We start from the raw sequence: 14176 nt of genomic DNA on the forward strand, positions 1-14176 counted from the left end.
CTGAAAAATGGCACCAACATACGGCTGCAAAAGTGATAACATATAGGGATGCAGCAGCCTGTGACATACCATTGTACCATGTGGCTTCTCTAAATTACTGCCAACTGTGACCTGAAGTCATACCAAATGATTTCCCACATCATGATACCAGGAGTACCACTGCTATCTGCTCCACAACATTGGAAGAATGGAGCCTCTCCTCAGGTCACCACCACACTCATTGGCAATCGTCACCTGGTGTAATGCAGAACCACAATCCATTTCTGAACACGATGCAATACCATTTATCAACAGTCCATAGTTCCCAATAATCGCACCACTCCTAATGTAGCCATTTGTGTTGCGGTGTTCATGACAGTCTACGCACTGGACAGTAATTCCCCAGATCGGCTGTTGCTAGTCTCCAACCAATAGTGTGGGGTGGCAGACTGTTACAGGGAGTCCACTGATTTATTCTTGGATGGCAGCAGAGATGTGAAGTGGTTAAAATTTGCTTCGTGCACAGTACAGTGATCCTCCCTTATGATGTTCAGACATGTTTGATTGGAACATTGTTGATGAGTATGCCTGCCCACACATTCCCACATAGTCCAAACTTAGGCCACTGTCACATCCAAATACCCCAAAAATCTGGATACTGCACAATTCAAGAAAACAGCCATATAGAGACCCAGAATGAGGCCCCTTTCAAATTTTATCTGGTGCTGATAACGCTGTGTCACATGAGTATGCAGTATCTCTGTATCCTTCACCATGGTCACACAACATGTGAAGACAGTCACAATTATTTACATACCCTCTGATAGTCTGTACATGTATGAAGTTACACCGACTGTTGATCATGCCTTCTGGGTACTTTGTTTTTTAACAGGCCATTTATTGAAAAGGTAATATGTGTAACAAGTAGATAAAATTTCAGTTTACATTAAATAAGAAAATGATGACATGAATGCCAATATTTGGAGTTAGAGGCAATACAAAAAAATGAAAGAGGACTAACTGTATCGAGCCAAGTGAATGATGAATTTGTTCAGCAAAAGTGAGCACTAAGAATATTGTGTAAAGTATCTTTCAAAATTGTATCTTGAAAGAAAAAGTTAAAAAAGCTGTTAAAGTGACTTGATTGTGGTAGTGCAGCTGGACCCAGTGGTATACCATCTAGTTTCTAAATCACTTACATACCTGACTCTTCCTCTGTTAGAAGTTGTCTACCGAAGATCACTAAAACGCTGAAGCATCTAACATAACTGGAAAACACAGCAGTTCATTCCAGGTTTTAAGATAAATTGCTGGATATATACAGAAAATTCTGTGCTCACTTATCTTTGTGTCTGCTATTTTTATATCGTGGTACTATTATTTCTCATGGTACAATTTTGAAAGACACTTTATACAATATTCCTAGTGCTTGCTTTTGCTGAATAGCTCTTTCTTTCACTTGGATCAACACGAGAAAGTAGATCTATCTGGAACTGAAAAATACAGGTGAGTATCATTATAAGCAGTTGTCTCAAGGTTTTTGGAAGAGATAGTGTGTGATAAAATAGATACTTTGTAAATAATGGATTTCAGCTATCAGTCGTCCTTTGGAATTTTTATTTGCAAATCTAGATTTCGGCTAGCAACTAGCCATTCTCAATGCTAAGAACACAACAGGTACATACCGTAGTTAGATGATGTCATAAAAAAATTTCAATTAATGGCTTAACTCATATGGTTTGTATATTACATATCACTATCCTTTTTTGGTCAATTAATGTAATGCCTGTTGGTCTGGCTTTGTACACAGTTCATGGAATACTAATTTTTGAGGCAGGTGGGCTGTGTGGAGAACACATCAGTTGGTTGTATAGCGCCCTCTATGTGAACTACATATAAACCTCAATGGAAGTAAACAACTTCAAATTTAATTACATGAAATGGAACATAAGTAAAATTCTTACATTGTCATCCGACTTATTTCATCTTTATCATCAAGTAATAAAATTTCCATGCTCACTTCTTGTGAGTCCATTTGTTGTTGTTGTGGTCTTCAGTCCTTAGACTGGTTTGCTGCAGCTCTCCATGCTACGCTATCCAGTGCAAGCTGCTTCATCTCCCAGTATGTACTGCAGCCCACATCCTTCTGAATCTGCTTAGTGTATTCATCTCTTGGTCTCCCTCTACGATTTTTACCCTCCATGCTGCCCTCCAATACTAAATTGGTGATCCCTTGATGCCTCAGAGGATGTCCTACCAACTGATCCCTTCTTCTAGTCAAGTTGTGCCACAAACTCCTCTTCTCCCCAATTCTATTAAATACCTCCTCATTATTAAACCTACTCCTGCATTACCCCTATTTGATTTTGTATTTATAACCCTGTATTCACCTGACCAAAGGTCTTGTTCCTCCTGCCACCGAACTTCATTAATTCCAACTATATCTAACTTTAATCTATCCATTTCCCTTTTTAAATTTTCTAACCTACCTGCCCAATTAAGGGATCTGACATTCCACACTCCGATCCGTAGAATGCCAGTTTTCTTTCTCCTGATAACGACGTTCTCCTGAGTAGTCCCCACCCGCAGATCCAAATGGGGGACAATTTTACCTCCGGAATATTTTACCCAAGAGGTGACCATCATCATTTAACCATACAGTATGTTTTGGTTAGTGTTACAATGCCAGATCAGTCAATCATCCAGACTGTTGCCCCTGCATCTACAGAAAAGTCTGCTGCCCCCCTTCAGGAACCTCACGTTTGTCTGGCCTCTCAAAAGATACCCCTCTGTTGTGGTTGTCCCTATGGTATGGCTATCTGTATTGCTGAGGCACACAAGCCTCCCCACCAGTGGCAAGGTCTATGGTTCATGGGGGTGGGGGTGGCGGGGGGGACAGGGGGGGGGGGGGAGTCCGTTATTCCATTGTTATTATTAAATCATTTCAATTACGTCAGGTGGGTAAAACTTTCTTAATGGGTACAAAGCCGGACCAACAGGCATTACTTGCATTGACCAAAAAAGAATAGTGATATGTAGCATACAGACCATATGAGTTAAGCCATTAATTGCAACATTTTTATGACATCATCTAACTGTGTACCTGTTGTGTTCTTAGCATTGAGAATGGCTAGTTGCTAGCCGAAATCTAGATTTGCCAATAAAAATTCCAAAGGACAACTGATAGCTGAAATGTATTATTTACAAATCAAAATAATGGTCACTGCATGCAACAGCCTCTGAATGGAGGGTACCCTGAAATAGATACTTGTTTCAGTAATTATTACTTATGAACAGACTCACAAAATGGAGAATGTTTTGGGGAAGTTCAGTATAGAATAAATGATACCTTTAGCTCTTTAGCTCAAAAATTTATCATATGAAGTGTTTATTCATTGATTTCTTGTAGCCCACTATTTAATAAACTGGGGATTTTTAAGCTGGCTTTGCAGTACACTTACTGCTCCTGATATCTGCTGGTTACAGCAAAATCTTCTTTAAAAGAAAGAGCTGCATTTGTTCAATAAACACAGGATAGATATACCATATGTAGAGGATTGTTTGTTCCTCTGCAGTATATATAATCAACAATCTCCCACATGAATTTAAGGCAGCCATGTACTAAGTGTATATTTTCAAGTTATGGATCTCACATAGGGACCCTGTCCTTATGAATGCTGATGTCTCGGTAAGCTCCTTCAGTTCTATGCAGAAATACGAAATGTCTATGGAACTGGTAATATTAATGATATCAATATAATGGAAGGAAACATTCCACGTGGGAAAAATTATATATAAAAACAAAGATGAGGTGACTTACCGAACAAAAGCGCTGGCAGGTCGATAGACACACAAACAAACACAAACATACACACAAAATTCAAGCTTTCGCAACAAACTGTTGCCTCATCAGGAAAGAGGGAAGGAGAGGGGAAGACGAAAGGAGGTGGGTTTTAAGGGAGAGGGTAAGGAGTCATTCCAATCCCGGGAGCGGAAAGACTTACCTTAGGGGGAAAAAAGGACAGGTATACACTCGCACACACGCACATATCCATCCACACATACAGACACCCATCAGGAAAGAGGGAAGGAGAGGGGAAGACGAAAGGAGGTGGGTTTTAAGGGAGAGGGTAAGGAGTCATTCCAATCCCGGGAGCGGAAAGACTTACCTTAGGGGGAAAAAAGGACAGGTATACACTCGCACACACGCACATATCCATCCACACATACAGACACCCATCAGGAAAGAGGGAAGGAGAGGGGAAGACGAAAGGAGGTGGGTTTTAAGGGAGAGGGTAAGGAGTCATTCCAATCCCAGGAGCGGAAAGACTTACCTTAGGGGGAAAAAAGTACAGGTATACACTCGCACACACGCACATATCCATCCACACATACAGACACAAGCAGACATATTTAAAGACAAAGAGTTTGGGCAGAGATGTCAGTCGAGGCAGAAGTTTAGAGGCAAAGAAGTTGTTGAAAGACAGGTGAGGTATGAGTGGCGGCAACTTGAAATTAGCGGAGATTGAGGCTTGGCGGATGACGAGAAGAGAGGATATACTGAAGGGCAAGTTCCCATCTCCGGAGTTCGGATAGGTTGGTGTTGGTGGGAAGTATCCAGATAACCCGGACGGTGTAACACTGTGCCAAGATGTGCTGGCTGTGCACCAAGGCATGTTTAGCCACAGGGTGATCCTCATTACCAACAAACACTGTCTGCCTGTGTCCATTCATGCGAATGGACAGTTTGTTGCTGGTCATTCCCACATAGAATGCATCACAGTGTAGGCAGGTCAGTTGGTAAATCACGTGGGTGCTTTCACACGTGGCTCTGCCTCTGATCGTGTACACCTTCCGGGTTACAGGACTGGAGTAGGTGGTGGTGGGAGGGTGCATGGGACAGGTTTTGCATCGGGGGCGGTTACAAGGATAGGAGCCAGAGGGTAGGGAAGGTGGTTTGGGGATTTCATAGGGATGAACTAACAGGTTACGAAGGTTAGGTGGACGGCGGAAAGACACTCTTGGCGGAGTGGGGAGGATTTCATGAAGGATGGATCTCATTTCAGGGCAGGATTTGAGGAAGTCGTATCCCTGCTGGAGAGCCACATTCAGAGTCTGGTCCAGTCCCGGAAAGTATCCTGTCACAAGTGGGGCACTTTTGTGGTTCTTCTGTGGGGGATTCTGGGTTTGAGGGGACGAGGAAGTGGCTCTGGTTATTTGCTTCTGTACCAGGTCGGGAGGGTAGTTGCGGGATGCGAAAGCTGTTTTCAGGTTGTTGGTGTAATGATTCAGGGATTCCGGACTGGAGCAGATTCGTTTGCCACGAAGACCTAGGCTGTAGGGAAGGGACCGTTTGATGTGGAATGGGTGGAAACACTGCCTCAATTTATCTCTAACCTATTCTTGTGATATCTACTACAATCTGAATTTACCGTAGCATTTCACTTTTGGTTTCAGCAACTTTCTGTTTCTAGTACCATCTTGACATAATTATTTTTAATAAGCAATACTAATTCTGAGATCTTACCATTGATGCTCCTGTAGATTACTAACATCACATAAATATTTCCTATTCCCAATCCACAGCAACAAAAGTTCTCTGAGAGCTGTGGCTGACCTTTCTTTGATTCTGTCAGGAAATTCATCACTGATCCTAAGGAGGTGTTCTTCTAATGTAAAAAAAACCCTCAAGTGCACATCACAAATTCACATCTACCCAAGCAGCTGCTTCCCTTGTGTAGAGCATGCCTGAGCTATTGACGGTGGCTGTAGAATCCACAAGAGGTACTGTAGAATGAAAACTTCACATCCAAGATAGCCAGAGCATCACTTGAGTGTCTGGGTTACACCTTCCACTAAGCTCCAAAGCAGAGGACTACCATTGACTCTGGTTAGGATGCTGCAAATATTGAGCTGCGGCTGCACCCTGTGTGTGTTGCTAGCTGCCTTCACCAACCCAGTCAACCACCTAAAGGAAACAAGGATGGCCTCACTACCCAGGTGCAAGTGCATGCATGCCAGCATGAGCTCTGATTTTCAGCTAGTGGTACACAATGCATTCAGTAGCCACTGGCAGAGCTTCCTCCACATCTCAGAGGAGAGTTCTCAACAAACACAGCAAACATACAGTGTGCACACTGGCCTTCTTTCTTGACTGTCCTGCTGTTTTCCTGAAGTGCTCCATCACCCACCTAATACTGGAGTTTGTGTACCAGCAAACCCACTCTACAGGCTTGTCTAGTCTTTGTAGGTAAATTAGCCACTGCCCCAAAACATGCACCCTGTGCTGGCTCAGATGTGTTATTCATACCTGTTGATAAAGTGTAAGGAGGCAGCTGTCTGGCCAGTTCTCACTTCCACCTTCCACTCAGAGGTATACACCACTCCTCCCTGTGTGAGAACGAACTGCTCAGATGTTCTGCACAGGATGACACAGTGACAGTGGAGTTTCCAGGGTTGCAGCTCTTTCAATTGCTGCAGCTTCAAATAACAACCTGAAGTCTATCAACCGTTACATATGTGGTTTCAAGTTTTTTTCATGCAGTGGACATTTCTTGCTGTGTCTGCACATAACAAGAACAGTCCCTATCCATTTCATGCTGTGTATAAACTGTACAGAATCATCAAAAAAAGAATGTACTAACAAAATCAGTCAGGAGTAGTTGAGAAAGAATAAACAGACCAGAGCAAAAGATAAAATTATCCAAATGTGGCACTACTGGTTGTGGTGCATACAAAATACGGATAAAAAATTAAAAAAAATACAGAAATCTGTTCTACAAAGTTCTCGCTCTGCATTACATATTTAAAGTGCATAAGCTCTCACAGCAAAATAAATAACAGTACTAAAACAGAAATACAAACAACTACTGTTAATTAGACACCAGATCACGCAAGAAAAAAATTCAAACACTTACCAAGTGTTATTAAACACTAAAATCAATCCAGATACATACACAGATATCACTCATTTCTTCACAGAAGCACATAGGAAAAACACTAAACTGTGTACAAGAGAAACTGCTGCTGGTGATGTCTGCTCTTACCTTTGGCAGCTTCTGTGCTAAAAACACACACACACATACACACGGAGAGAGAGAGAGAGAAGAGATAGAGATAGAGAGAGAGAGAGAGAGAGAGAGAGAGAGAGAGAGAGAAATTATTCTGTCCCATTTTGGCATGGTGGAATAGTAACATTATTGCTGTTATTCAAAAAACAGCCGTAGGTTGCATAATGTTCCTTATTAATTATCTGAAAACTGCCAGGGCCTTTATCAATTGTCATGTGTATGCAATTGTTTTTGACCTCTTTAGCATTGCTAACTTTTAGCCTTATGTTTGTGTCTAATCTTTATTTTATTGGTCTATGTTTTTTACTTAATTATTCTTTTACACTACTTTTGAGCATAAGGATTTTCTATGTCTCTGTACATAGCCTTCAGTCTAGAAAGTCATGCATTTTGTATGTTCCCATATGCCCTATTATGATTTTATGTATTTCTCAATTTGTCCATTACTATTTGAATTTTATGCCATTATCGCACTGTACACCTGATTACAGTGCTGCATGGCACCTGTCATTACTATTAGCCTAATAATTGGCTTAAACTCCTATTTTTTGCAATATGTGAATATGGATGGGCCTCAGGCATCGTTCTAGTGTACAGCTGTGTTTACAGTTTGCATATGAGGTTCTGTTCTGGGCTGTATGCCTATTATTGCCTCCATTAGGTAATATACATTTTTTGGTTTCTCCTTCATTCTCTACTCATGCCTGATCCTGGTGCTTTTATTTATTAATTTTTAATATTTCCTCCCTTATAGGTTGCCTTTTAATATGTTTTATTCGGTGTCATCCCTTCTTTGACATGTGCTTTTGGCAGGAAATTTCTGATTTTTTAATGGAATTATATTACTTTTCTCTGTGTAATTTTATCCAGTTGGTGTTTGAAGCTTATTTTGCTGTTACAGTAGTCCAGGATAGGACCATACCAGATTAATTGTAATGACATCCACCCCTTATATTTTGAGATAACCTGATGATGCTCTACCCAGGTGAAATGCGTCATTCTTAATGAAGAATGTTGTGTAACCTATGACTGTTTTTTCAATAGAGAGATGAATGTCCAGAAAAAGCACTTATGCGATATGGCCCATTTTACTTTTGTCGTGAACATATGATACTCATTGGTATTGGTGTAGGGTGTTTTCCTTTTAATGCTGATTCCCGATTCCTTATTGGTTTTTACTGTGATGTGGTTATCAGACATATCATGTGCAACTGTCTCTTACCTCAACTACTCTGTGTGAATAGTTTTGAGGTTGGCTGGAACAAAAAGATAAGTGGTTCTGTAAAGAGTGAAGAACATAAGTTGTGAAATGGGGTCCTGTCATTCCACAAAGGAAATGGCAGACAAGGTATTCTATTAATTGATTAACCAGTGGTATCACTGAACAGGTGTATGTCACATACATCAAACAACACCCTCAGTGCTGCATTCCATCTGGAAGAAAAAAGCAACTGGTTGTTTCAGTGACTTCCACACATGGAATCGTTCAAAACAGTGGCAAGGGATTATGGTAGACGTCACACACACTGCATGCTGGATATGGAGAAGCAAGTGTTGCAATGAACCTAAAACAAGAGTGTGCAAAATTGTAGCTTTGAACTCATAAACCACACTTTTGTGTGTACAATTCAGCACTAGCAGTCAAAAACATCACTTACAGCATGTGCAAAGCAGGTCACAGAGTGACCATGACAGATTACAGTTCTACCAATGGATTTGAAAACAGAGGGCTGAAGATGCACAGTTTTCAGCTTACATTTTATTTCTGGATGAGGTGAGATTCACACAGAGTAGGTTAATATACAGGGCGATTATAATTAAAGTTAAAGTTTCGAACCACTGTAGAAATAATACCACTGGTCAGAATGATGTCCAATTGCAACGGAGTATCATCGGAGATTGGGGAAGATTATGGCAGAAGAAAAATAAATAGTTACTAAATGTAGCAATAGATGGTGCTGTAAGCATCATAATTTAATAATGGTCAACTAGAGATGACAAATGAATCATACAACAATGCCTAAGGTGTATGTTTGATGTTAAACAAACTGTACTACTCAGTGTGCATGGGGTGTACAGGTGTGATACTGTTAGTTACGTAAGCCCATCCACCATGGTAAGGTCATTTCACATCAGATGGGAAAATCAGTTTTTAATTATCTGGAGGCCAAAAACCGGATAAAAAGCATCAATCAGATCAGTTTTCAGTTGTCCTGAGGCCAAAAACTACATAAAAAACATCAATAAGAAACAAATCAGATTATTAATTTCTGTGTGACTGGCGCGAAATATGTTCAATATGCTGTCCACCATTTTCTGCAACAAGTTGAAATTGAGAAACAGCATGTTCCACAACTGATCAAAGGGTTTCTTGTATCACATTCAGAATGTGTTCTGCAATGCGTGCCTTCAATGCAGCTAAGTTTGCAGTCAGAACACTGAACACAACATCTTTCAGATAGCCCCACAGCTAGAAGTCACACAGATTAAGATTGGGTGATCAGGACAGCCAGGCCATAGGGAAATGGTGGCTGATAATTCTAGCTTTCTGAAATGATGCTTCAGCAGCTGCTTAACTGGATTTACAATGTGTGCAGGTCCGTCATCTTGCATAAAAATGATCCCATTCACCATCCACACTGTTGGAGAGCTGGAAATGTGGTTGTGGAAAAGACACTCATAGTGACGATATAGGTAACAGAACCAGAAGCACCTGTCTCTTCGAAAAAATATGGCCCTATGATAAATGATGCAGTAAACCTGTACCACACAGTGATCTTTTCAGTATTAAGTGGTACTGGTTGATTTGTGTGTGGATTTTCCGTTGTCCATATTCAGCAATTCTGTGTACTGACGTATCCTGTTAGAAGGAAGTGGGCTTCGTCTGTCCACAGAATCTTCCATGGTCAATCATTGTCCACTTCCATGTGAGCAAGGAATTGTAAAGAAAAGGTCTCTCTTGCTGGCAGGTCAACAGGAAGCAACTTGTGCAGATGGGTAATTTTGAATGGATACGAAGAAGGATGTTTCGTAGGATTTTACGCACTGCGCTCAAGGATATGTCCAACGTTTGGGCAGTTCTCTGTGCGCTATACATTTGCACATCACCACTCATCTCCTCCTGCATTGCTGTGGCCACTGCTTCCACTGACGTCAAATCAATTCGTTTCCTCCCTCTACCAGGTTGCACACCAAAAGAAACTGTCTTTCTGAATCATTTTCTCCAGACCTACGCTGTCATCAGACCAACTCTTTTTTTCAAACCCTCCAGTGTCTGGAACTTCTTCAGAGCAACATGCGCACAGTCATCATTCTTGTAATACAGCTTTACAAGCAGAGTGCGATCCTGGGTTGAGACTGTAATGGCGAACATCGCAGACACGAAAGGAGGAAAATCCAACGTGTTTATACCAACTTTAATGAGTCGCGCACATGACAGGTGTTTTCATTTATGTATTCTGACACATACAGCACCATCTGTTGATCAATTTTCACACTATTTTTTTTCTTCTGCCAACATTTGCCCCATTCTCAGCTAATATTCCATTGCAATTTGATGTCACTCTGACCAGTGGTGTTATTTCTAGAGCGTTTTGAAAGTTTAACTTTAATTATAATCACCCTGTATTATCACAATAACCACATGCAGGAAGAAGCTGCAAAGCCTCAGATGATCTTGGTGTCAAGTCATCAGCTGTTCTTTAGTGTCAGTGTGTGTGAACCAGGAATTGTGGATGACAGACATGTTAACAGGTGCTCTTTATCACCAATCTGTGTGTGACAAATTACCAAATGTTGGAGAATTCTACTCTTGCAAAAAAGTGAAGGATGTGTGATTCATGCATGATGGGGTTTGAAGCCCACTCTTTCATGTGTTGTATGAAATCACCCAACAAAAACTTCTATTGGGTGGTGGATTGGTCGAGAAGGTCCAGCAACAGGGCCTCCCCTTTCACCTGACCTTAGCCCTGTAGTTTTGTGGCTATTGAGACATTTAAAGGCACTGGTATATGTTACACACCCATCAACAATGTGCACACATTACAGGAGCAATGCATGTGACCAAATCTGAGGGTAGCCAGGTATGTTCACATGAGTTCATGATTCTTTGAGGAGGAAGGCTGAAGTATATGTATGAATGAGTGGTAAGTGTCCACAATGAGCACCTCTTGGAGTGTCAACAAATAGATGGTAATTACAGAGAGTGGCTCTTAACTTGACAAGCATTTTTTCTTTTTTTTTTTTTTTTGTGTGTGTTGTGACTTCTATCCAGTTTTGACCAGTACTATCTCCTGTAAAGAAATTAGACTCATTTTGTAAACACCCTGTAAATAATGATAAACTATCATAAAGTATGTGTTAAATGTACATAAAGAAACTTATTTTATACAGACCTGCGTTACATGTGAATTAGCCCAGTCTGTGAATAAAGTGTTGCTAGCATCACCGAGAAGAACCCATGGAGATAAGAGCTGCTTCTGTGCCAATTTACGTTCTTGAGCTGCCAGGCTCTGTCCACCATTACCTGTTATGCTGCCAGCCAGTAGCCAGTGTTTACCCCTTGCAACTATACCCTTGCCAAATGCCGGTTCAACTAATGCTTCGCCAACTCCCATTCCATCATCACTAAGCAGCCTACGATGGACCTGTATTGCGTTTAGAGTGTGTAGTAAGCTATTATTACAGGACAACATAAAAAATAGATGATTCATAATGATAGTATTTCAAGCGTGATTCACCTTAAAAGGTCCAAAATAAATAAAGTTATCATTGCAGATGAGTTCAGTAGATGAAAGTCACAGTAACAAATCCAAGTAAACTGGTTAAACAACAAGAATAAAAAACTGCTAGTCAGTGCATCATTTCTAAAAGTAATGTGGATGATTCACGATGTATCTTTAAATTTTTACATGGCAATCAAATATTTAACTAATTTTACTTCTATGTTGTAAGATATTCATACAAATATTAAATTTATTAACTTATTAAATCACTGAGAACACAGATTGCATTATGAAATAAAACATTCACATAAAAGTAATAAGTAATGTATTCATTAACAGAGAGCAGTAGCAATCAGAAAATAATTATCTAAGCTGCATTAACAATTAACTATCTTTATACTGCTAATTGTATATACTATTTGTGTTTGCACAGCCTCCAGAGGAAAATAATAAAAGTTGGATGGAAGCTATTACTTTGAAAAAGGTCTTTCATCCTCTGTTATAGTGTAATGATTTCTCTGCATATAAAAATGGTAGTAAAAAAAATTACTAATTTGATTACACATTTAAAGTAGCAAGGTAGCTGATACAGTTTTCACTGTGGCATTTCTGCAGGAAAAAGATGAACTGTCTATGTGAAACAGTATAGGTGAAATCATCTATCAAGAACAAAGTAAAACATATCATTTTTTCTGTCTATTAACCATTAATTTTATCCACTGAGTTTAATGGAAATTTCTGAGATTATCACAGTTTACTATTACATTTTTACCTCTAATAGGCTATTATAAAAGCATAGTATTTTACTCATTAAGCAATGGAATTAATACGTTACAACTGCCTCAGTAGACTGTTTTGAAATCCGTGAGTGATATGCAGGCGGCAGTAGCATAGTCCTAGATTCCTCACTTAATACTGGTTCTTTACAGTTTGTAAGCAAATTATTGCTGAGACTGACTCCATTTTCCTAGTATCCTACCAATGTACCAAAGTATGTCATATATTTCACCTTCAATTGAACCTATGTGAACAATACATGTCGTGGCCTCACAAGTCACAGCCAGGTGTTTGTATGAGTTGACTAATTTCATTTGTTGTATAGTGACCTTATAGTCACAGATTATAATATCTTGCATTTTACAGTCTGCACAAAATTACATTTTTGAACAATTAAAGCAAGTTGTCAAAATTTGCACCACAGTGAAAAATAATGAAGAACTTGCTGGATATTTACGCAACTTTCTTTCAGATAGCATTTTGTTATAAATAACTGTGCCATCTACTTAATGTCTGAGGTTACTATTAATATGGTCTGTTACATCATTAATATACAAAATGAACAGCAAGTGTCTTATCACATTTCCCTGGGATATGCATGAAGTTACGTCTAATCTGAAAATGACTCTCCATCCAAGGTAATAGGCTATGTCCTCCCTGTCAAGAAATGTTCAGTCCAGTCACAAATTTTGTTTGATACCCCAACGTGACTATACTTTCATTAATAAGTGGTAGTGTAGTACTGAATCAAATGCTTTATGAAAATCAAGAAATGCTGCACCCACCTGACTGCCATGATTAGTGGCTTTTTCCACATCTACATCTACATACTCTGCAAATCGCTTTTAAGTGCCAGGCAGAGGGTTCATAAAATCACCTTTAAAATTCTCTATTATTCCAATCTCGTATAGTGCACAGAAAGAACAAACACATATATCTTTCCATATGAGTTTTGGATGTCACATGCAAAAAATGCTATTTGGGTTTCACATGACCAACGTTTTCTAAATCCATTCTAGTTGACATGAGGAGATCATTCTCTTTGACAAATCACATTGTATTTGAGTTCATAATATATTCTAAGATTCTACAACAGATGAATTTCAATGATGTTGGATAGTAATTGTAAGTGAATGTGACCCCTGCTTCCTTCCAAACTATGGGGGTAGTTCTCTTTTGAGACATCTACACCACATTATCAGTAAAAGAGAGACTAACTAAGCCACAGATTCTGTATAGAGTCTGATATGGATTCCATCTGGTCCTGGAACCTTATAAATATTTGCAAATTCAGCTATTTCTCATTGCCACCAACACTAATATGTATATCACTCATCTTTCCAGTGGTGTGGAAATTAAACTGGGGAAGGAAACATTTGAAAACAGAGTTCATCATCTCTGCTTTTCTTCAGCTACCCTCAATTTCAGTTCATATGCCACTCATGAGTGTTTGTATATTACCTTTGGTTGCACTAACAGCTGTTGCATCTGACGAGAATTTCTTGCCATTTTGTGAGTGATCTTTCAAAAGGATTCTGCAGTGTTAGTCATTGAAGGATTCTGTATTACTCTTTTGACTGTATAAAATGTTTCATGTAGCATCTTCCTATATACAACTACTATGTT

At 39.6% G+C, this 14176-nt stretch overlaps 1 protein-coding gene across 1 annotated transcript in view; it reads right to left on the bottom strand.

Moving 5' to 3' along the window:
- The window catches only part of LOC124621357 (lysosomal alpha-mannosidase-like), a 100291-nt gene that overhangs the window by 11868 nt on the left and 74247 nt on the right, over positions 1-14176 (bottom strand). Inside the window, exon 15 of the mRNA XM_047147134.1 lies at positions 11444-11695. Within this exon, the coding sequence (XP_047003090.1) occupies positions 11444-11695 (252 nt within the window). The remainder of the gene's footprint in view (positions 1-11443; positions 11696-14176) is intronic.

The sequence above is a fragment of the Schistocerca americana genome, chromosome 1, assembly GCF_021461395.2.
Source record: "Schistocerca americana isolate TAMUIC-IGC-003095 chromosome 1, iqSchAmer2.1, whole genome shotgun sequence".
NCBI classification, from domain to species: Eukaryota; Metazoa; Arthropoda; class Insecta; order Orthoptera; family Acrididae; genus Schistocerca; species Schistocerca americana.